This window comes from Pelophylax lessonae, assembly GCF_965119305.1.
Source record: "Pelophylax lessonae genome assembly, chromosome: 5".
NCBI lineage: Eukaryota > Metazoa > Chordata > Amphibia > Anura > Ranidae > Pelophylax > Pelophylax lessonae.
Window position 1 is genome coordinate 466,771,519 of NC_138772.1, and position 23,707 is coordinate 466,795,225.

General features: G+C 44.2%; 1 protein-coding gene across 3 annotated transcripts in view; it reads left to right on the forward strand.

Annotated features, from left to right (window-relative positions):
• Positions 1 to 22,254, forward strand: part of WWP1 (WW domain containing E3 ubiquitin protein ligase 1) — a 320,828-nt gene extending 298,574 nt beyond the window's left edge. For all 3 annotated transcript variants that reach the window (XM_082258087.1, XM_082258088.1, XM_082258089.1), the window contains exons 18-24: positions 1,734 to 1,867; positions 4,522 to 4,662; positions 9,507 to 9,627; positions 18,337 to 18,441; positions 20,621 to 20,717; positions 20,795 to 20,867; positions 21,286 to 22,254. In XM_082258087.1, coding sequence (XP_082114213.1) covers positions 1,734 to 1,867; positions 4,522 to 4,662; positions 9,507 to 9,627; positions 18,337 to 18,441; positions 20,621 to 20,717; positions 20,795 to 20,867; positions 21,286 to 21,385 — 771 coding nt within the window. In that variant the 3' untranslated portion in view covers positions 21,386 to 22,254. The remainder of the gene's footprint in view (positions 1 to 1,733; positions 1,868 to 4,521; positions 4,663 to 9,506; positions 9,628 to 18,336; positions 18,442 to 20,620; positions 20,718 to 20,794; positions 20,868 to 21,285) is intronic.
• The last annotated feature ends 1,453 nt before the right edge of the window (positions 22,255 to 23,707 follow it).

The window sequence follows — 23,707 nt, forward strand, 5'->3', positions numbered from 1 at the left end:
TCACGGAGTTGTTGTGAAGCCACTCCTTCATTATTTTAGCTGTGTGCTTAGGGTCATTGTCTTGTTGGAAGGTAAACCTTCGGCCCAGTCTGAGGTCCAGAGCACTCTGGAGAAGGTTTTTGTCCAGGATATCCCTGTACTTGGCCGCATTCATCTTTCCCTCGATTGCAACCAGTCGTCCTGTCCCTGCAGCTGAAAAACACCCCCACAGCATGATGCTGCCACCACCATGCTTCACTGTTGGGACTGTATTGGACAGGTGATGAGCAGTGCCTGGTTTTCTCCACACATACCGCTTAGAATTAAGGCCAAAAAGTTCTATTTTGGTCTCATCAGACCAGAGAATCTTATTTCTCACCATCTTGGAGTCCTTCAGGTGTTTTTTTTAGCAAACTCCATGCGGGCTTTCATGTGTCTTACACTGAGGAGAGGCTTCCGTCGGGCCACTCTGCCATAAAGCCCCGACTGGTGGAGGGCTGCAGTGATGGTTGACTTTCTACAACTTTCTCCCATCTCCTGACTGCATCTCTGGAGCTCAGCCACAGTGATCTTTGGGTTCTTCTTTACCTCTCTCACCAAGGCTCTTCTCCCCCGATAGCTCAGTTTGGCCGGACGGCCAGCTCTAGGAAGGGTTCTGGTCGTCCCAAACGTCTTCCATTTGAGGATTATGGAGGCCACTGTGCTCTTAGGAACCTTAAGTGCAGCAGAAATCTTTTTGTAACCTTGGCCAGATCTGTGCCTTGCCACAATTCTGTCTCTGAGCTCTTCAGGCAGTTCCTTTGACCTCATGATTCTCATTTGCTCTGACATGCATTGTGATCTGGAAGGTCTTATATAGACAGGTGTGTGGCTTTCCTAAACGAGTCCAATCAGTATAATCAAACACAGCTGGACTCAAATGAAGGTGTAGAACCATCTCAAGGATGATCAGAAGAAATGGAAAGCACCTGAGTTAAATATATGAGTGTCACAGCAAAGGGTCTGAATACTTAGGACCATGTGATATTTCAGTTTTTCTTTTTTAATAAATCTGCAACAATGTCAACAATTCTGTGTTTTTCTGTCAGTATGGGGTGCTGTGTGTACATTCATGAGGAAGAAGAATGAACTTAAATGATTTTAGCAAATGGCTGCAATATAACAAAGAGTGAAAAATTTAAGGGGGTCTGAATACTTTCCGTACCCACTGTATGTGGTTGGGCACAAGATGATCTCTCTATGGCTGGTAACATGCAGCCATGGACAGTAAAGTGGGGTTTTCCTCCAGCCTCTGCACTGCAGTGATGCTATATAATAAAATTGGCTTATCAGGGTGACACATAAATACTTGAGCAAAGGAAGGACTATTGCATAGTAATCAATCAGATTTCACTTGTCATTCTCTCAATTTCTAAAGTAAGAGTTAATAGAGGTTTTCTCTGATAACAGTGGATGTAGGGATCTCCCCCGCCGTGCCACTGTGATCTGACAGCAGGGACTCCCCCTTCAGAATACACAGATCAGTGTTGTAGCCATTGGCTGCATGTGCTGATCAAATTATGTTTTTCAAGAAGGACCGTTGGTTTTTAGATTGGCCTCTGTTGAACAGATAGCAGTACACATGTATTGAAATTTGGCCGGTTCCTGCTGAACCAGCCAAATTTTGGTATGTATACCCAGCCCAGCTTTAGTTTGCCAGAAATCCCCATGGTATATGTGTGAGTAGAGATGACAGCTAAGTGTTTCCTTTCCAGGCTTTATTCCACGGTAAATTCATTGATACCGGCTTTTCTCTGCCATTCTACAAGCGCATGTTGAGCAAAAAACTCACCATCAAAGACCTGGAGTCTATTGATCCTGAATTCTATAACTCACTAATATGGATCCGGTAAGTGAAATTTGTGCTCAACTGCTTTACAAAAATGTCATCAAAAGCACTTTAATCACCTGAGTAAAGTGTTGATCACAGCATCCAATAAATGTACTAATGTGTCAGATTGTAAGGTAATGCCTACTCCACCAGATTCTCACACTTTCAGATCTGGGGGGGGGGGGGGGGGGGGGTGATGAATGCTTTAAATAAATTGCTTATTCCAAGAGTAGATAAGGGTGGTGATAAATGGCAGGTATACAGTGCATGGGGGAACACCCACATCAGCAGCATTCCTAATTGTGCTCAATAGAGAATAATCATAGTTAAGAGGTTTGTGCTATTTCTTTTATACACTGAACAACTGTTTAGAAAGCTTACACTTTGGAGACTCAGTTCATTCCCATGCAGCTGCTGCAAATAGTGAATTTTAATACCAAAAACAGGCACTAGGAACTGTATCTGCATAGGGGGACCACAACTAAGTATATTGTAGTTTAATTTAATGCACCGGTATTCCTTCTCCTTTAAGAAGAGAGAGCTGCATATGCTACAATTTTATTTCTCTAATTCTCAAGTTAACATAAGTAAACTGACAGGAGGAATAAGTATTAGGAAGTCAGCAAATGACGTAAACTGTGTTGCATGAAGTACACACTGCATTTTAAACCAAAAAAAGAAAACATTTATTATATTGCAGGTTACTAATTCTTAGGCTGCATTTGTTTTCTTTTTAAGGCTTTCTTTCCCTTATTTTCACCTAGTATTCTTGTTAGCAAGTTTGTTTACAAAAGAGCAAGCTCTCTTGTAGAGGGCTGAGACAAACCATTAACCCCTGACAGGAGTGCTTACAATGATCAGCTTTTATTTATGTAAAACCTTTATCCCAAAAGGAAAACTGTAACTGCTTATAGAGTGTGAGCTGGAATTCGGCTTCAATTTGTTAGTGTATCTAAATCTGCTAGTATATTTATCACTGCCCTCCCCTCAGATAACAATGCTGCTGTCCAAAAATTCCCCCTGTGCTCCTTCATCCAAAGTGAAGGCACTCTGGTAATACAGGAGCTGTGTTATTGACCAGATCATCAGGTGAAAACCGGGAAAAAGCCCAAAAATGAAAACAAATGCAGCCACCACATCTAATGATTAGTAAGCTGCAATACTGTATCTTACATTTTTTGATTTTGCGTTTAATACAGCTTTAAGCTTGTAGTTCTTGGTTTGATATTTTAAATCGAAGAGTGCCAATTCTAGCAACATTCATATTTCTCTTTCGTCCACCGACGGACATAGCTGCTGCTTTAAATCATAGACGGATGGGTAATAAGCCCCTCCCACTAGCAGTGTCCAGGTTGAGCCAAAGGCTTTGACACACCCGGGGGGGGGGGGGGGGGCGCAGGGTCCCTGGGTTATTACCCCTGGCCTCACCGTTGCATCTTCAGTTTTAGCTGCCTGGTCTTAGGAGCACTCTACCTAGGCATTTGTCTGTACGTACATTCACAGAGTGGATGTGTTAGCATCCTAGGATGCGTCCTTTGGCCGCAAAGTTTTGCAGGCCGCCATTTAAGGAGCAGTCTACTTTTCCTTCTCCTTTATGGTTTTGCTACAATTGAGCCCCAGTTGTTGCTTATTGGGCTCCATGTTATATAGTTGGCTATGTTAGCTGTGGGAATTGCATTCTTTTAAGTTTGTTCTTTCCCCACACCTCAGTGGTTACTGCTTTTGGACGTCCCATCCGTCTATGATTTAAAGCAGAAGCTACGTCCGTCGGTGGACAAAAGAGAAAATTGGGTTTCTTACTTACCGTAAAATCCATTTCTCTGAGTCCACCGACGGACGTAGTTCCCACCCCTCTTTTCTCTGAAGAGTTTGGTTTTGGTAACCCAGGTACCCCTCCCCCCTGGGCATATCAAAGCCTTTGGCTCTACCTGATCACTCCTAGTGGGAGGGGCTTATTACCCATCCGTCTATGATTTAAAGCAGCAGCTATGTTCTGTCGGTGGACTCGGAGAAATGGATTTTACGGTAAATAAAAAATCCAATTTTTTCATGTAATCAATCATCCTGAATATCTTCAGCTCCCTTAATTACCTTTGATTTCTCAAATGGATTGTGTAAGGATGTGTACCCCACCGTGTGTGTGTGTGTGTAGGACTGCACTTCCCAGAATTCTTTGTGCCTAACTCCTTTTAAAAATGGTACCAGTAGACTTCATACTGTCTACGGATGTAACTTGTCCTCCATCAATATGGTTCATGGTTTACAATTACACAAACTGCCAAAAATGCAGTGTCCCAAAGCAGGCCAGGAGGGCAGACATGATTTTATCCAAATTCCATTGTATACAGTATGTTCTCTAAGAGACGTACGAGTTGTATAAAAAAAAAAAAAACTTGCATACTCATTACGATGCTGCATCTGTCCCCCGCTGCCTCTAACACAAAACTGAGCGATCACATGACCGCTTGATAGCTCAGACTTCAGTGGATGGATTTCGATTTTTTTCATGTGTTTAGATACATTTTAATATGTCTTATGAAGAAAAACTTTTTTTTTTTTATTTCTTTGTGAATTTAGAAGTGCAAACAAATTCTTTGTGAATTTAGAAGTGCAAACAAATTATGTGTTCATGTGTACTTTACGGATGCTTTTCTTGTGGTGTCTTTTTCCAGAGATAATAACATTGAAGAATGTAACTTGGAGATGTACTTTTCTGTTGACATGGAGATACTGGGAAAAGTCACATCCCATGACCTCAAACCTGAAGGATCTAACATTCTTGTTACTGAGGAGAACAAGGAAGAATACATTGGGTAAGACCACTATACAAATGAGCTTAATACATACTGAAGGGAAAACAATAGTGTGTTTCATTGTGTCACTGACATCTTGTTGTATCATATTTCTGTTACAGATTTTGTAGATTCTGCCTTTTGTCATTATATGTAAGCATGACTGGTAGACTTGCAGGGAGACAGAGAAACTATAGAGCACAATCATTGCGCAGGACTACTAAGCAGCAAGCAGAGCCTGCATACAACTGCAAACTATATGTATAAAGTAGTGTTTAAAAAAATAGACATAATCATTACAGGTTTCTCCATTAAACTGATCACTTTGGCTATAGCTGCTAGCAATAATCACTGTGATCTCCCGGCAGGGACAGCTTCCCATGCGCCACAACCCCCTCCACTGGAACAGCACAATAGCTCCACGGGGGAGAATCAGTCATTGTTGATAGGGGAATCAAGCAATTTTCTTTTCTGCAACTCATTGTTCCCGGAAAAAAGATTGCATCATCTATGGCCAGATTTATAGCATATATCTGTAAAGTTTCTCATTTATTCAGGTCATGGTATAGCTAGTAGTTGTTGGTCAAATCTAGTTTCATCTTTGTTATATTCCTCCTCCTTTATGAAGGCATATGTTGTGATTTTGTTCTGTAATGTTTAAATAGAGTTGTAGGTTATCCAAACCAGAATCTACCATCTCTGAACAGGGGGTGGGAAATTCAACGCTATACGTCTTCCACATATAATGCTGTTTTAACATCTCTTCCTCAGTGATTTGACAACTATTTACACCTTTAGTCATGTAGAAGAAATTAACATCTATTCAGACTTCCGACACCAAGGATAGGATTATGCAATTATAAGAGGGTGGTTCCTTGTCTTTCACTCCTCCCATCCCACCTCCATTGTATTCTGACAGCTCAACTGACAATTTTCCAACTGGCTCCTTAGGTGGGCCACTGATCTATGGCCTGCCCTTAATTTTTCAGTTGAAGGATTTGGGGCAGAGTGATCCTGACAGGGCCACCCACTAATCAATTTCCAGCTGGTTCATTGGAAATTAGTGTATAGCCAGCCTCATAACCCTTTTTTGGAGATTACATGGTCATTTTCAAATATATATATATATATATATATATATACTGAAAGGTACAGTATCTCACAAAAGTGAGTGCACGCCTCATTTTTTTTGTAAATGTTTTCTTATTTTTTTTCATGTGACAACACTGAAGAAATTACACTTTGCTACAATGCAAAGTAGTGAGTGTACAGCTTGTATAGCAGTGTAAATTTGCTGTCACCTCAAAATAACTCAACACACAGCCATTAATGTCTAAACCGCTGGCAACAAAAGTGAGTACACCCCTAAGTGAAAATGTCCAAATTGGGCCCAATTAGCCATTTTCCCTCCCCAGTGTCATGTGACTCGTTAGTGTTAAAAGATCTCAGGTGTAAATGGGGAGCAGGTGTGTTAAATTTGGTGTTATCGCTCTCACTCTCTCACACTGGTCACTTGAAGATTAACATGGCACCTCATGGCAAAGATCTCTCTGAAGATCTGGAAAAAAAAATTGTTGCTCTACATAAAGATGGCCTACGCTATAAGAAGATTGCCAAGACCCTGAAACTGAGCTGCAGAACAGTGTCCAAGACCATACAGCGGCTTACCAGGAGAGTTTCTTCGCAATGGTTGACCCAAGAAGTTGAGTGCACATGCTCAGCGTCATATCCAGAGGTTGTCTTTGGGAAATAGACATATGAGTGCTGCCAGCATTGCTGCAGAGGTTGAAGGGGTGGGGGGGGGGGGGGTCAGCCCGTCAGTGCTTAGACCATATGCCGCACACTGCATCAAATTGGTCTGCATGGCTGTCATCCCAGAAGGAAGCCTCTTCTAAAGAAGATGCACAAGAAAACCCGCAAACAGTTTGCTGAAGGCAAGCAGACTAAGGACATGGATTACTGGAACCATGTCCTGTGGGTTGATGAGACCAAGATAACGTATTTGGTTCAGATAGTGTCAAGCGTTTTTGGCGGCAACCAGGTGAGGAGTACAAAGACGAGTGTGTATTACCTACAGCCAAGCATGGTGGTGGGAGTGTCATGGTCTGGGGCTGCATGAGTGCTGCCGGCACTGGGGAACTAAATTTCATTGAGGGAACCATGAATGCCAACATGCACTGTTACATACTGAATCAGAGCATGATCCCCTCCCTTCGGAGACTGGGCTGCAGGGCAGTATTCCAACATAACGACCCCAAGCACACTTCCAAGACGACCACTGCCTTGCTAAAGAAGCTGAGGGTAAAGGTGATGGACTTTTCCAAGCATGTCTCCAGACCTAAACCCTATTGAGCATCTGTGGGGCATCCTTAACCACTTTACCACCGGAGGATTTTGCGGTCTTACTTCTGGGCCACTTTTTGCGATTCGGCACTGTGCGACTTTAACTGACAATTGCGCGGTCATGCAACGCCGTACCCAAACAAAATTTACGTCCTTTTTTCCCACAAACAAAGCTTTCTTTTGGTGGTATTTGATCACCTGTGCGATTTTTACTTTTTGCGCTATAAACAAAAAAATAGCGTAAATTTTGAAAAAATAACAATATTTTTCACATTTTTTTTATATGAAATTCCCCCCCAAAAAAATCAAAATATTTTACATTTTTGGCCAATTTGTTTTCTGCTACCTATGTTTGGTAAGAAAAAAATCACAATAAGTGTATTTTGATGGGTTTGCGCGAAAGTTATTGCGTTTACTAACTAAGGGAAAGATTTCTGTCCTTTTTGGTGTTTTTTTTTTTTAACGAGTAATAGCGGCGATCTGCGTTTTTTTTTTTTTTTTGCGGGACTGCGACATTGCGGCGGACAGATCGGACCCTTGACTGACATTTTTTACACTTTTGGGGGTACCAGTGACATTACTACAGTAATCAGTGCTATACATATGCACTGTTACTGTAAAAATGACACTGGCAGGGAAGCGGTTAATTTTATTGGAGAGGGAGGGGTTAATGTATGCCTGGTGCTTACTGACGTGTGGGGGGAGGTGACTTAGTGACACAAGGACAGATCGCAGGTTCAGCTATGCTGAACCCTGCAATCTGACCCTGCCTGTCACTTAGGAGATCCGCCCGCTCTGTTTACACAAGCGGGCGGATCTCCAGACTCGATTCCCCGACGATCGGGGAAGAGCAGCAGCGATTGCCGCTGCTCCTTTCCTGGCCCGACTCCCGCTGTGACTGAATACAGCGGGAGCGAGCCTCCGGCGGCGCGCGTGCCGCCGAGAAAGGGGAGTGTCTGGCGACGTAGGTCTACGTCGCCAGACGATAACGAACCACTTTGCCGCAGTAGAGCTCTAGTGAGAAGACAGCAAGTGGTTAAACGGAAAGTGGAGAATACACCAGCTTCGTGATGTAGTAATGGAGGAATGGAAGAGGACTCCAGTGGCAACCTGTGAAGCTCTGGTGAACTCCATGCCCAAGAGGGTTAAGGCAATGCTGGAAAATAATGGTGGCCACACAAAATATTGACTCTTTGGTCCCAATTTGTACATGTTCACTTAGGGGTGTACTCACTTTTGTTGCCAGCGGTTTAGACAGTAATGGTAGTGTGTTCAGTTATTTTGAGGGGACAGCAAATTTACACTGTTATACAAGCTGTACACTCATTACTTTACATTGTAGCATAGTGTAATTTCTGTAAAGATATAATAAAATATTTACAAAAATGTGAGGGGTGTACTCACTTTTGTGAGATACTGTAAATGCAGGTGTTAAACATGTAAACCACAAGCTAGGAGCAAATGATTTTTAATAAAGTGTATATATTGAGTGTATTGCAGTTTATTTCTTATAGATCTTGTGAGCAGCATGCTAACCATCGATTAGATTTTTAGTGTTGCTATCAATACCAGCTCCTACTGTTCACCAGTTAGATAGTGGCAAGTTCAGGTTATCTCTGCAGACAAGCTTGCACTTGTCCAGTAAAGGGAGCCTGCCCTAATACCTCACTAATCCAGTACTTTGATAGGGAACGAACGTTTAGTTTACCGTCCTTATTAAGCTGGCCATACATTATACAATTTTCTTCGATTTCCTTTATATTGACCTTAAATTATATGGGGCAGGGGCCTACCTGATTGCATACAAATTGAACGTGTTTAGATTTGATTTCATTTTGTGGTTTTGGCAAATGTAGAGGAAAATTGTATGATGGATGCAGTCTGCCCTGTTACTGGTTACTGATGAGCAGCACACGGTTATCTTAGATTTGTGCTGAATCTGTAGTTTCTGCTTCCACTGTTAAGCCGGCCATAGACGGCTCGCTTTTCTTTCCTGCAACCACGGGTTGCTTGATTCCCTCCCGCGGAGTCATTGTGCTCTCCTGGTGACGGGGCTGGGGAAGCCATCCCTGCCCAGGAAAACACAGTGATTTTTGCTAGCAGCTATAACAGCAGCTTGCAATAATTGAATGCACAATCTGACAGGCTAGTTCTACTCAAGCTGATTAATCAACTTGTGTACGTTTAGTCTGTCCATACATGGTTCGAATCTTTGCCGGTTCCTGCTACATTCGCAAACAAATGAAATTGTGGCCTCATGCAAGCTATGGATCTGCAAATGCTCCTGGTTTATAAGTGTTGACAAATGATGTTACTGAGCTCATGGACAGCTGTCTGCGACAGTTTACCAAATATCTGTAGCAAATAGTTAGGCACATTTTTATGGTGGCACAGGCCGGATGAGCTTTGCTATTTAAGTTGTGATCTTTTATATTTCTCCTCCTGTTTTATTCTCCCTTGCTGTTACAAACTGAGAAATCTCTCCCAGTGTATTTACTGATCCTCCATCCTTCTCCTTATAGGCTGATGGCCGAATGGAGATTTTCACGAGGGGTAGAAGAACAAACCAAAGCATTTCTGGATGGCTTTAATGCAGTTGTCCCTCTCCAATGGCTGCAGTATTTTGATGAAAAAGAGTTAGAGGTTCGACTTGTACAAATGTACATATTTAAATATATACTTGTGTTACTGTGGCCTGAATTGTTTAATGTCAATGAAATTTATGTTTTGTTTTTTTTTTTTTTTTTACTTTTGATGTGCTTAGCAATGTTAGTCCAGATTAATAGTTTGAAATTCTCAGATAGTAATTTCAGGGCCCCTGAAGCAGCGAATGGGATGTGCTTTAGACCTGAAAATTTTTGTCAGTCCTCATTAAAACAGATACATCTTAAATGGATTTTCTCTTTTGTTCATTTACACACAGCTTCAGATCTTCATAACCGTTGGGTTATAATGCCCCTACAGGAGTAGGACACTAAGCAGAAAAAAAAAGTCTGGCTTCGCCCATGGGCAGTCTCAAGGGGTATACTCCCTCTCTCTGCTATAGGCACTTTTTCTGCCTAGTCAGGAGTAAGGACCTAGTTCCTTGCTGGGATCTTTGGTCCTGGCAATTTTTTCTTTTTAGATAGAAATGGTTTCTCCTGGATTTTTTCATGTGAGATCTACAATCAACTGTCAGACTGGGCGACGGGCTGGATAATCTAGATCCAGTGGTCACCCCAGTCTGGCCAGCCAGCGCGTGCAGACCTCAGCTCCGCACTAGGTTGGCCGCGACATTGCCCCACTGGACGGGGGCTGGCCTGCGAGTTAAACGCCTCGTGAGATTGCATAAGATTGGGTCTCAGCTCGAGTTGCAGCGTTCCTCCTGGCCGACAGCCCCCTATTTCGATAGAGAGGGGTTTTGTCTAGAGCGGTGCCCGTCTGATTCCTAGTATGGTGAGTAGCTGTCCCCCCTCTCCCCCGGAGGGTTTTGGGCTGGACGTGGGCCCCTTCTTGGAATGGTCAGACCCCCGGGTTCCCCTCCTTCCCGTCAGGCACCCAACCCCCTGTCATCTGTCCCCCATCCTACCCCCCTCCCCCTCCACATATGTTGGCACTGTTTGGTCCATATTTCTGGGGTGGGGGCAGGGCATTATGCTGGCGATAGGGGGGTGCGGGGGAGTGCACCGCTGGTGACTGGACGATTGACTGGGCGGGGGGGGGACTGTACCTAGTGGGAGCTCTTGCCAGGGCCCCCCGTCCTGCTTGGGTCTGTCCTTGAGACCTGGGTTGCCTCCCAGGTCCCTGTAAGCCTCATGGTGCCGCACTGGGCTGCCATTTTGTTGTAGCCTGTGTGTTTCTATACAAGACAGCCATGTTTGTGTAGTCCGGTTGCCATTTTGCGGGGGTTTGCCATTGAAAACAGCGGTGGCCATGCCAGTGGAGCCCTGTGGATGGCAATTTCCCCTCCTCATCCCCTGGTGCGGACTCTTGGGTCCTTTCACTTCCTGATCGCCATACGTGGATTGGAGATTATCCTGGTAGCTGTAGATGCCTGTTTCTGCTGGGTGATGAATCTGGTGGGGTTCTCTCCCTCTCTGCTGAGGATCGCTTGGTGCTTGTGTCTTGCGACCGGACGGTGCTGCCAGCGCGATGGGGGTTGTCCCTTGCAGTGTTTTACATTTTTTCTGGGGTCCCCCTGGTGACTCATGGAGTCTTTGGAGCACATCACCCACCCGATCCCCTCTCTAAAGGGGCCCTCCGGATCCCAGCCATCCATCGATGCACTGACAGTGGTCCTGGAGTCCTTTGTGTCCCGGGTGGAGGTGGTCTTCGAGCGACGGGCTAGCAAAAAGCGCCCCCTGCTTCATCTGTCTCATCAGATCCTGAATCTGATTTGGCCACCACGGTCGTGGGTCACCCTGCTGGGTCTGTAACCACACGCCTGGAATCCTCTGATAGTGAGGATGATTCCTCCATGCCTGCAACCGTGCATGAAAAGTCACTGGTGGAAGCACTGGTTGTATGTGTGTGTGAGACCTTGAAGATGGAGGATGCAGCTGCGACGGAGGCGCAGATTCCCTTTTGGCACTCACAAGCCATTCAGAGCAGTAAAGGTTGTTCCTTTCCCCGCCTATTTTGACAGAATTGTCACTAAAGAGTGGGGCAACCAAAGCGTCCCCTTGGGGTTCCTAATTGATTTTCTAGACGATACCCCTATGAGGAGTCCCTTATTAAGAAGTGGACTGTTCCACCAGTGGTGGATCTTCCGGTTTCCAGATTGAGCAAGGCAACCATGATTCCGTGTGAAGAGTCCCCGGCCTTTAAAGATCCGGCTGACAGGAAGGCGGCGGCTGTGGCCACAATATGTACACTCTGGCTGGTTCGGCACTGTGGCTGGCATTCACCATTGCCCTGGTGTCGCAAACTCTGACCGAGCGGGCTAAGCTTTTACGCCGTGACCTGGAGGGGGAACAGCCCCCCCCTGCTTTTGCTGAGCTGGTGGACCAGCTGGTCCGGGGGCTGCAGTTTTTCTGTGATCCCTCTTTTGGATGTGGCTTCCCTAGTGGCTCGGCTCTCTGTTTTGGCAGTGGTCCTTTGGTGTGTCTTTTGGCTCAAATGCTGGCCTGTGGACCAGACTTCCAAAAAGGCAATGACTGATCTTCCCTTTCTAGGAGATTGCCTGTTTGGAGCTACCCTGAATGACATCATAAAAGGTCTCACAGGGGGAAGAGTACCTTTCTTCCGCAGGCTACTAAGGGCTAGCAACCTTGTCGTAGACGTGGGCCTTCCATTTCGGCTCGAAGCCTTTTATGGCCTCCTCTGTAGGATCCAAAAAAACCTGGTCTGGCAAGCCAAGAGCGGGCTTCTCCAGACCTGCGGACAAGGCTCCGCCCTCACCCATACCTGGGGTGGGGGGGTGTGTCTTCGCTTGTTTCCAGACCTCTGAGCTTCCTTGGTGCAAGACAAGTGGGTCCACAAAGTCATTCAGTCCGGCTACAAAATCGAGTTTCACCCTTGCCCCCTGGCAGGGTTCTTTCCTTCCAACTTGTGTCTGTTCCTGGACTGCTTAAAGGGTCTGTTTGGAGGGTACAAGACCTGTTATATTAAGGGGTGATTGTTCCGGTTCTGACTTCGGAACATTTTCAGGGTTTTTACTTAAACCTGTTTACAGTTCCCAGGAAGGAAGGCAAAGCACGTCCAATCCTGGACCTCAAGGCGCTGAACTGCTTTGTGTGGTGCAGAAGTTCAGAATGGAGTCTATTCGCACAGTGGTGGCATCCCTCTGTCAGGAGAATTTACTCGCCTCTTTGGACATCAGGGATGCTTTCCTTCATATTCCAATATGTGCCAGTCACCAGCGCTTCCTCAGCTTTGCTGTGGGAGAGGAGCATTATCAGTTTGTGGCATTACAAGAGAAAGGTGCAGAGGTTTGTGGCTCGGTCAAGGGATTCTCTGGCTGATGCCACAGATGCGCTGGTGGCCCCATGATGTCAGTATCGTCTGATTTACGCCTTCCCTCCTCTCAAGCTTCTGTCCATACTTTTACGCAGGATCGAGGCAGAAGGGATTCCGGTCATCTGGACTGGCCTTGCCGGGCTTGGTACGCCGATCTGATGCGGCTGGTCACCAACGTTTTTTGGAGGCTTCCTCTCAAGGAGGATCTGCTGTCCCAAGGAGCAATCTTCCATCCTGCTTTACAGTCGCTGGCTTTGACGGCTTGGCTGTTGAACACCAGGTGCTGAAGAATAGGGGTTTATCTGAGTCTGTGATTCTTACACTGTTCAAAAGCTAGGAAATTTACTTCTAGGTGGATCTACCATCATACGTGGAAGATGTACATTGTGTGGTGTAAGTCTCTTGGGGCTCATCCTCGCTGCTGCTCTGTGGCTCGGATCTTGACCTTCCTTAAATGGGGGGGGGGGGGGGGTTGAATACAAATTGGGCTTGAGTACCATCAAGGGCCAGGTGTCGGCTTTGGTGGTCTCCTTTCCCTGTTAAGGCACACTCTACTCGGCGCTTAGTCTCTCCTGGGCTTTCGGTCATCAGTGGCACAGGTTTGCAAGGCAGCCACTTGGTCGTGGGTGCACACTTTCACAAAGTTTTATAAAGTGGATGTGTGGGCATCTGCGGATGCTTCTTCGGGCGGCAAGGTTTTGCAGTCTGCGGTTGTGAGCACCTGATCCTCTTCGAGGGTGTATTGTTTTTTTTCAGGTGGGCTCTAGTTGTTTTGGTTAAGCTCCTGTTGCCTGGTTGGCTATTGTTTAGCCTTGGGAATTTCTTTACTGTTCCCACCCCTCATGTTTAACACTGCTTTGGGACGTCCCAACAGTTATGAAGACCGGAAGCACGGACAGACACAGCACCCACCCCTCTATGGAGTTGTAATACTTCTGACACTGCTTGTAATAAACTGAGTGCCTATAGCAGAGAGAGGAAGTATACACCATGGGCGTAGCCAGACTTTTTTTTTGCCTAGTGTCCTACTCTTGTAGGGGGCAGTATAACCCAACGGTTATGAAGATCTGAAGCTGTGTCCGTCAATGAACATCAGAGAGATGGATTTTATGGTAAGTCAAAAATCCAATTTTTCGATTATTTTATCTTATTGGTACAGTACACTGCACAGGAGTTGATTCTTAGATCATGCCGCTACCTATGTGATTGGACACTGGCAAAAGTTTTGCTGGGAACCCACTCCCCCTCCCCTTTTTTTTATTTTTCTTTTCACATTAGGATTTGCCCTTGTGCGGGGGGGAGAGGGAGGACATATATTAACATTTGCTCTATATTAGGCAGACATCCTGGCCTTTTTATTAACTCTTCCGGTATAAAAAGAAGCTCTATTGCTGCCTCTCTGCTGTTTTTCTGTGCTAAATGTTTTTTTGCTGTTTCACAAGGCAGACTTTTTTTTTTTTTTTTCTTAAACCTCTTTGCAGCTTATGTTTACAAGGGGGTAGTTCTCTCCTTCCCTCTTGAGGAGGATATAAAGGATTTTACAAATATTGCACAGTGACCCCTATCTACTCAACAATACAAGCCCCATCATGCCCCCAAGATTATAATTTACTGCAGTAACCAGCCTCCTGGCTGGTTTTCTGTACACTTGCCTCTATAGACTGCACACTGCCTGGTCTTCTATAGACATACCACAGTGTCCCTCTAAGATCTTCTAACTTTATAGCAACCATAATAGGATGAGGTTCTACTCTCTTCATACTTCAATGTAGTTTATATATTCACCACATCATGTGGTGCAATATCATTAGACTCTTAACCAGACCCTGAGCCTTCATGTGGCAGGGTGTCTTGGAGTCTTTTTTTTTTTTTTTTTTTTTTTTGTTTTAGGAAAAAAAATTATAAAAAAAATTAGATAAAAAAAAAAAAGGTCCTGAGCCAGCTCTTTGCCAATAGGCCCAAACACTGATGCTCTTACTTCCCCCTGCAGGTGACTGCACACCCTTCTGGTCTTGACTCCGGTTTACTTCTTCGCCGACCTAGTGTTATAAAAGGATGCAATGTTGTTGTCCTCAAAACTATTAACATATTCTACATGTGGTCTGTAGATACCTGGGCATTTGTCTGCCCATCTCACCAACCACAATCAGTTATGTGACTCTTGTTTAGAGATAGCATCTCTATTATTTGTTAATAAGGGGATTCAAGATTTGAACCGCATATTTCTACGGTGCATAGATGCCAGGTTTCTTTGCTACCCTAGGGCTGACATGTCAAAAACTTACCATAAACTTTATGGAAGGGACCTGTTGCTACAATTGTCGCTGCTTTGTTGCACACCCTTCAATTCTTTGCTTGGGATCGTCCCATGGTTTAAAAATTAATACCCATGTCCTGTACTGTACGATTAAGATAATAGGAATTTTGACATACTAGTAAATTCCATATCTTGGCATACAGTACAGGACACAGGTACCTCCCCCCTTTTTCTGTGCTCTTCCTATTGCTTGCTAAAATTAACCTCGCTACTCATGAAATAGGCAGGGTTATATGGGTACACAGGTGCGGTTTCCAGAAAGGCTTTTGACGGTGTCCAATCACCAGCAGGAGAAAGTACACGTTTTTTTTTTTTTTTTTTTATTCTAAGCCAGAAAAAAAAGAGGTGCAGGAGTGCCTGACAAATAATATTTAAAGGCACATAATTTTAAAATTGTTACTGGTTTAATTGTAATCAGAGAAGCCAGTGCATCTTGGGTGTTTATAGATGAACCACCATCTTTGTGACCTTGAAAAGCTACATCCTCTCTATATAGAAAGTGTGCTATCAAAACTGAAAAAAAGAAATAAAACTACTGCAGGTATAGAGTGCAGAAAACTTCAGGAGCATACACATACCCGCGCCACCCTCCCAAACTCCTGTCCTGGATAAATCCCTGTCTGCTGGGACAGTCAAATCTTGGGAACTTACTGATGGCACCAAAGCTTGTCCCACCACTTACTGCCTTCTGCACATTCCTTTCGGCAAATGAGACAGTCCATCTTAGTTTTGGGACTTAATGGCAAACTTTGCCTGTCAGAACAGGTTGATTCAGCAGTGATGCAGCGGGGGTTTAGGCTAATGCAGGTTCCGCTAGGTAGCCACAGTAGTTTCCATTTTGGCATTTTTGACCGTTTCTTTAAGAAGGTGCTGTAGCAAAGTGGAATTCCACTTATCAGGCTGGTTCAAAGTAGAGGTAAGGAAGGTTGCTGTGTTGAATGACAAACTGGTGCTCAAGTTTTTTGATCATATTGTTTGCACTTTTGAGGCTAATCTGGCTTTTGGTAGGGAAGCACTGATCAGTACACAGGAGGATGGACAGAAATGTACATTATAGAGGATCGGGATATCTGACTAAACAAGCTGCTGTCTTGGATTCACCTACAGGTGATGTTAGATTGCAGCTCCGGGTCTTTTGAAAGTCTGACAGCCCCAGGAAGGAGTGATGCTCCATTTCTCACGTTCCTACACTTGGGCATTACTAATAAAGTACTGTTCTTTATGCTGTTTAATCTATCAACTAATATAACTATCGGAATCTTTACATACTGAATGTTGGGGATCTTACAGAAGTAAACCTGAGCCCAAAAAAATACACTTTTATACAGTCACCCAAAACTATTGGTGTTCTAAGTTCAGGATGATCACATGCATGCATTTTACATGGGAAATGAAACCACTGCTTATATAAGGTACTTTATTTAAAGAGGAAGTAAACCCTCCTCGGGAAGTTGTACCTATAGGTAAGCCTATGATAAGGCTTACCTATAGGTACTGTAAATATCTCCTAAACTTGTACCGTTTAGGAGATATTTACCTTTAATGCAGCCAGTGACGTCACTGGCGCATGCGCTCTGAAGGAACGGCTGATCGTGCCGTTCCTTCAGAGCCCCGTGCCGTGACCGTCGGCTCCCGCGCGCGTGCGCGGGAGTGACGTCACCGCGGCTCCGGCCAATCAGATGGCCGGATGCCACGATCCCGGAAGACTGGCGACTGAACATGTCGCTCGTCATACAGGTGAGTGAGCGGCACGGCGAGGGCTCGTTCTAAGGTAAGTATTGCATAATGAGCTAGTATGCGATGCATACTAGCTCATTATGTCTTTCTCTTGCAGGTTGTAAAAAAAAAAAAAAAATTTATACGAGTTTACAACCTCTTTAATGATGCCCTGTTTTGATTTTTCTGTAATATGTGTAGCTATCAGTGGATTGTGGTATCTGTATCTGCCAATTAATGAAATACCAGAACTTAATAACACCGTGTTCATTAAAGATGCTCCTGGCCACTTTACTAGAATCTGAAGTTGTCATTGCTAAGTGGCCTTTTACTGTAGAAAATTGTCAGGCAAGACCCTCAAATGTGATTTAGCATGAGGTGTGTATGGGGAGGTCCTGCTCTTGCCTATTTTTACTAGATGTCATTGTAGGATAGCTTTCTGCACCCATACCTAAACATAGTATCTGTCAAAAAGATAAGGATTTTGGTACTCTGACCAATTACCACATGTATGAAACTAACTTGGTGTACAGAAAGAAAAATTTTTTAAAAAATATGCAGGATATCTTTGCAGTACTTTATTATCTCTTTAAAAACAAGTACGGAAAAATCCCATTGATCTGCCAGAAATGCACTCCGCTCCTAATTTCTTGTGTGCTGAATACACACCATTTTTGTGGACTAAGTAGTGCCAGCCCTGTCCAGTTTTCCCTTGATAAACTACTGCAACCCTCCTGCGCTCCATCTCTACAATATAGACATATTCTTTAGTCCAAGATAAGAACTAGGAAGCTTCTTGAGATAACAAAGTATGTGCTCACAAGACATAGGACAGCTTTACATTTCTGGCTGGTTCACAGATTTTTTATTTTTGTGTACCTGTAACAAAACAATTTCAGTGGTATTTAGAAAGTTGAACTCCAGGTGTGGCCTTTATTGCATACTTACCAATGTAAATATGCATAAAGAATTATATATATAAATGAATGAGAGCTGCCGCTGGTACCAGAACCTTTATACCTGATAGTAGCTTTTTCTTTTGTCAGACTTGCTACAAAGTAATACTTTGGAATTAAAATACCTAGTCAGATTAGATGGAAGACATATTTATTGGTGCCCCTCTTGCAGTGCTCATGCCATAACCTTCTGAAATAGCTAAATATTTTTTGGCATGCTGAAAGGGGAATTAAGGCTAGTACTGGCTTTATCTGTTAGGTGCAAGTGTTACAAATAAGCAGGAAAATCCTGCCTGTAGCTGTGATTATCCACTGAGAACAGTAACTTTAGTGGCTCCAGGAGTTGGAAATGTAGGATATAAGAGCTAAGCTTGGTGTCCCAATGTTTCTGAAGTCCATTGTTAGAGGTTACTGTCTGTTTTGCAGGTGATGCTCTGTGGGATGCAGGAAGTGGACCTGTCAGACTGGCAGCGGAACACCGTTTATCGCCATTACACAAGAAACAGCAAGCAGATCATCTGGTTCTGGCAGGTAATTTACACTCTCCTCTTGGAAATGAAAGCTGAAATGGTAGAATAGCATTGCTTTGTTCAGTAGTCCTCTAATTTTATTAATAGATCCATACAGATGTTTAGTAATCATTTATTTATTACAGGTATTTATATGGTGCTGACAATTTACACATCTCTTTACATATTGTTCATTTATCTTATTCCCTGCCCCTAAGACGCTTGCAATCTAAGATATTTACCTGACATGCATATATCCAGTTACTAAAGGCCAATTTAACCCCTTCTCACCGCCTTCTAGCCCTTTAAGAGGTTTTAAATGCCGGGGGGTGGGCGTTTCGATTATGTGACCGCGGTGATTTGCTGTCAAAGCGGTCACATGATTGAAAAGCTGCCGATCACAAGTATGCATCAGGAGCTTTCCAGTACCCGCCAGTTACCATGCAGGGTAAATTGTTTACACAGGCTCCTATATATACGGCTGCTCACCTTTGTAGGGGCATAGGAGAAAAACGATGTACTCTGAGCAAACCCACACAAGCTCAGGAAAAGCATACAAACTCTAGGAAGTTAGTGTTCAGGTTGGGAAGTGAACACATTAGCCTTGCACTGCAAGGCAGAAGTGGTGACCACTAAGCCACTGTGTAATTAAAGGTTCACCCTAATAAGACTTGACAGCTGCTTATGCACACAATGCATCTGTGAACGCATGCGTGGTTCATTTTTGTAATTTATTGTGGGGCATTTCACGTGTTGGATTTTGGGGGGGTTTGCCTTGATTTTCCTTGCAGTGTGTTGCGTTTATTTGCATTTGTGTGCATTTGAACACATTGTGTTGCACTGAAAAAAAGTAGTGCATGCCTTTTTTTTTTTTGCGCTGGGCAAATGAAACGCAACATAACCTGCAGATTTGAACTGCATTCATAGGGAGCCACTATTTATTAATTTTGTTGCCATGCGTTGGGAATGCGCTCACAAACACACCCCAGTGCATCTGGTGAGAAAGAACCCTGCAAATGTAGCATGCAGGCGATTATGTTGGGTTCATGCGAGCTACACAGAGCTTTTGTTTTGCTTTAAACAGACTCCTGACATCTCTCCTTTGAGACAGAGAAAGTAATTGAGGACACAGATTCTTCAATTCCTTTCTCTGCAGCCTTAGTTGCACTGAAGATGAATGAACAGAAACGGAGGCTTCTATTCATTCATAAGCTGAAGCATAGTAAACTGTTATAGTTTACTATGCTCAGTTATTAATAGTCACAGGGGCGATCGGTACCGGATTGCTCAATGTGTCCAATTCAGAAAAGGAAGGGGCCGGTAAATTACATATTTACTGGCCCCTTCCCCCCACTCCATCCCTGTGTGTACCCACAGCAGCTGGCAGGAGAGGGAATCCGGAAGCGGTGCGGGGGTCGGGTCAGTGCACACAGTGGAATCAGACGTGGGCAGCACATGAAGGAGGATTGGTTCGGCGGGACACAAGGACAATTACAGAACGATGCACTGTGCCTGTGTGAAAGCCAGCTGGAGGGGGAGACACAGACACAATGCATTGTTCTGTAATTGTCCTTTCCCACCACTCTGGGGCCCTGTGTGCCCGGGCCCACTACAGGAGGCCCAGTGGTACCCCTCTGTCGGCAGCCCTGCCCCTGATCATTTAGAGTGTGCTCATCTGCCCTCCTCTGCAGAGACGTGAAGGGTTTAGAGAGGCAGAATGCAGAAAATGATTGTCAAGAGACTGCGGTACAGAAAACATAAAGACAAACCGCATTCAATTGCAACTTAGAATAACTTCTACTTCCTAGTTTTTTGGATAGCATTAACAGCATAATGAAGATTTTTGTAAAGTTGGGACCATTGTGTTATCTGCAGCCCTCAGCAAGGTACCATCCTTTAAAACAGTTGTAGAATCAGCTTTGCTAAGAAGAACTGGTTTGTTTGTAGCCCCACTCCTAATACCCATCAATGTATTTGTATCAGTACTTCCCCTAACAGCCACTCCACCTCACCATTGCCGATATCAGAGCCAGACTCATACCTCACACAGCCCTCAAATGATCTGAAAGATGCAAATTACGGAATTGTCTCCACCCCTCCTGGACAACCACCCATACTCCTGTTAGTAATTTAGGTACACAGCCCAGCTGTCATACCTTCCATCTGTATTGTAAAACTCACTATCCTTTATTTTGTTGCAGTTTGTGAAGGAGATGGACAATGAAGTGCGGCTGCGTTTGCTGCAGTTTGTGACCGGGACCTGCAGATTACCACTTGGCGGATTTGCAGAACTAATGGGTAATTGTCTATTGCCACAACCCTGCCAAAAGTATCACATGTACAGAAACACATATTAACGTTTATTGTTTTTGCAGGAAGTAACGGTCCTCAGAAGTTCTGCATTGAGAAAGTCGGTAAAGAGACCTGGCTGCCTAGAAGTCATACATGGTAAGTATAAAACATATAATGCCAGCTGACAACAGGGACATTCTAGTTCTCTCTCACTCCTCTCCTCCCAACCACACACACTTTTCTGTCCTCCCTTTTTTTTTTTCTCCGCCTGGCTTGCTATCCCATCACTTCTACTGACTGAATGTATAAGGAGATTTGTGTTACTGCATAGATCAAGGAAAACCCTTTAGAAAGACACACAGCATAAGGAAAGGGTTCCTGATGGCTTGTCAGGTCCTTCTGGGGTTCCAATCCTTTTAGATGTAAAGTCATGAAAGTAGCAGAGTTGCACTAGAAGCAGGCTGGCTGACAGGAGATCAGTGGGAGCTTGCTTTCATCCCAGCAGCAGAAGCCACACCGAGTACTGCAATGCAGCTGAATAATCCTCACCCCATGGCACACCTTTCTTCCACAGCTTCAATCGTCTGGATTTACCACCATACAAAAGCTACGAACAGTTAAAAGAGAAGCTGCTTTTTGCCATTGAAGAAACAGAAGGATTTGGCCAAGAATGAGAAATCTGCCGTACGCGGAAGAGAAAAGAGCTATTATGGACATCTGTTTAATGCCCAGCCAAGTAAAATTGCACACTCAAATTGTATATATGCTGTTTAGTCTGTACAGTGATCTTTCTGAAACTAATGCGTAGATATTTCTGTTCTTCCACATAGATATGCAAAACACTTTAGCCTTTTCTATTTTTATTTATTTTCCCTTCAAATGACTGAATAGAAAAACAAAATAACTTTAATTTTAAATGCTGACTGAAGACTTTATTTTAAAATTTATATATCTATGTGTATGTATGGAGAACTCTAGTTTTATAGAGTTTCATGTATACAGATCATCACAGAGCCATTTAAGGAGGCCTGGACATTGCTTTATTCAGTAAAATCCTCTTCACAAACGGTGGAAGTTCCATATAACATCTTTGACCTCAAATGTTTGTTGCATGGCTGCCAACCAAGCTGTTGAAGGCTAATGCCAAAAAATATAAGATGTACAAGAAAAAAAAAAACTGCTGCTGGCTTTTTAAAAATGGCAGAATCTGCACAGTTCTCTGCCAGTTTCATTTATTTCAGTGTGGTAGCCAATAAATCTTTTTATTTTTTTCTGAATGGTGAAATTGTAGCCAAGGCAGAGACTGGAGCCTCTACTTGCATAGTTAGTTTTGTTATGATTCTTAACCTTTAATACAGGGGGGGTGTCATTGGCACGTTGTTCAGCAGCGTTCAGTAATTGGCACCTGGAGCTGAAAGTATTAGACAGAGAACAATCAGTGTGTGCCGCCACAGGCAGGCTTTTAGACAGAAACATTTCTTGCGTGAAGATTCGAAGTACATTGCATAATTTTCAAAACGAAATGAATAAATTTTTAACCTAACGTCATTCTTTGTGTTTTTTTTATGATGTGGTTTTACGATTTCTGACATTATAGTATGCATAATACAAGGTGGTACTATTGGGCTGAGCTGCTTAAATAGGTAATAAATTGTGTGAATTTTTCCTTCAATTATCCAATTATGTGAAAAGTAAAGTCCTATTCACTTTGAATACCCAGTCATGTGCAGATGAAATAAGTAAACCAGAATTTGCTTTTCGCAATTGGATTTAAACTGAATATTCATATAGTGTGATGGAAAACCACTGCTTACAGAGCAGGTTAAAGAGTGTTATATACCTTTGTGAATGAAGCATTTAGAGATATGTAAGATACAGATATCAAGAAACGAATAGCGAAGCAAGGAAAAAACTGATTTGTGAATTGAGCTTTTGATCATCTAGCCCACTGGTCTCCAAACTGTGTCCCTTTTCTTGATTTTTTTTTCTAGCCCTTGGGACACTATGCCTCCCCACTGACACCACCAGTGTTGGGGCACTATGCCTGCCCACTGACACCACCAGTGTTGGGGCACTCTGCCTCCCCACTGACACCACCAGTGTTGGGGCACTCTGCCTCCCCACTGACACCAGTGTTGGGGCACTCTGCCTCCCCACTGACACCAGTGTTGGGGCACTCTGCCTCCCCACTGACACCAGTGTTGGGGCACTGTGCCTCCCCACAGACACCAGTGTTGGGGCACTGTGCCTCCCCACAGACACCAGTGTTGGGGCACTGTGCCTCCCCACAGACACCAGTGTTGGGGCACTGTGCCTCCCCACAGACACCAGTGTTGGGGCACTGTGCCTCCCCACAGACACCAGTGTTGGGGCACTGTGCCTCCCCACAGACACCAGTGTTGGGGCACTGTGCCTCCCCACAGACACCAGTGTTGGGGCACTGTGCCTCCCCACAGACACCAGCCTGAAGGACAGTAAACTGGCACTTTGTTTAGAAAGTTTGGAGACCTAGCCCATTTACAAATATAAACGTTCTTGTCAAGCCACACAGGAAGTTTTTAACCTTCAGGTTAAAGACTTCCATAGGCTGTTGCTGCTGTTTGCAGAGAGCCACATGGAACTTAGATCTGTTTCTGCTGCCCACCTACAGTGCTGTTGATCATCTCCAGCCATCTGTTCCTCAGCTGCTACCAGCGGTTTTGAGTTTGTGAGCACCTAAGGCCCCCTAGCCCTGGACCTAGCCATTGCCTTACCACATGGGTGCAACATGTCTGACTCTGTAAACTGGGTCACCAAGTTCCACAGGACTGTCCTCTGTGTCTATTCTACCAATGGTGCTGGGAGCTGCTTGCAGTGTGCCTTCTGATGGTGCCAGTGTCTTTTAGCCTGCAATCATGTTATCCTCTGCTCTTAGAGTTTCATCTTCAGAGTCCTCCTTAGCTCTGTCAGGTGAGACTAGGCCATCTCCTCTCTCAGCTGAAGTTTACTATGCTCAT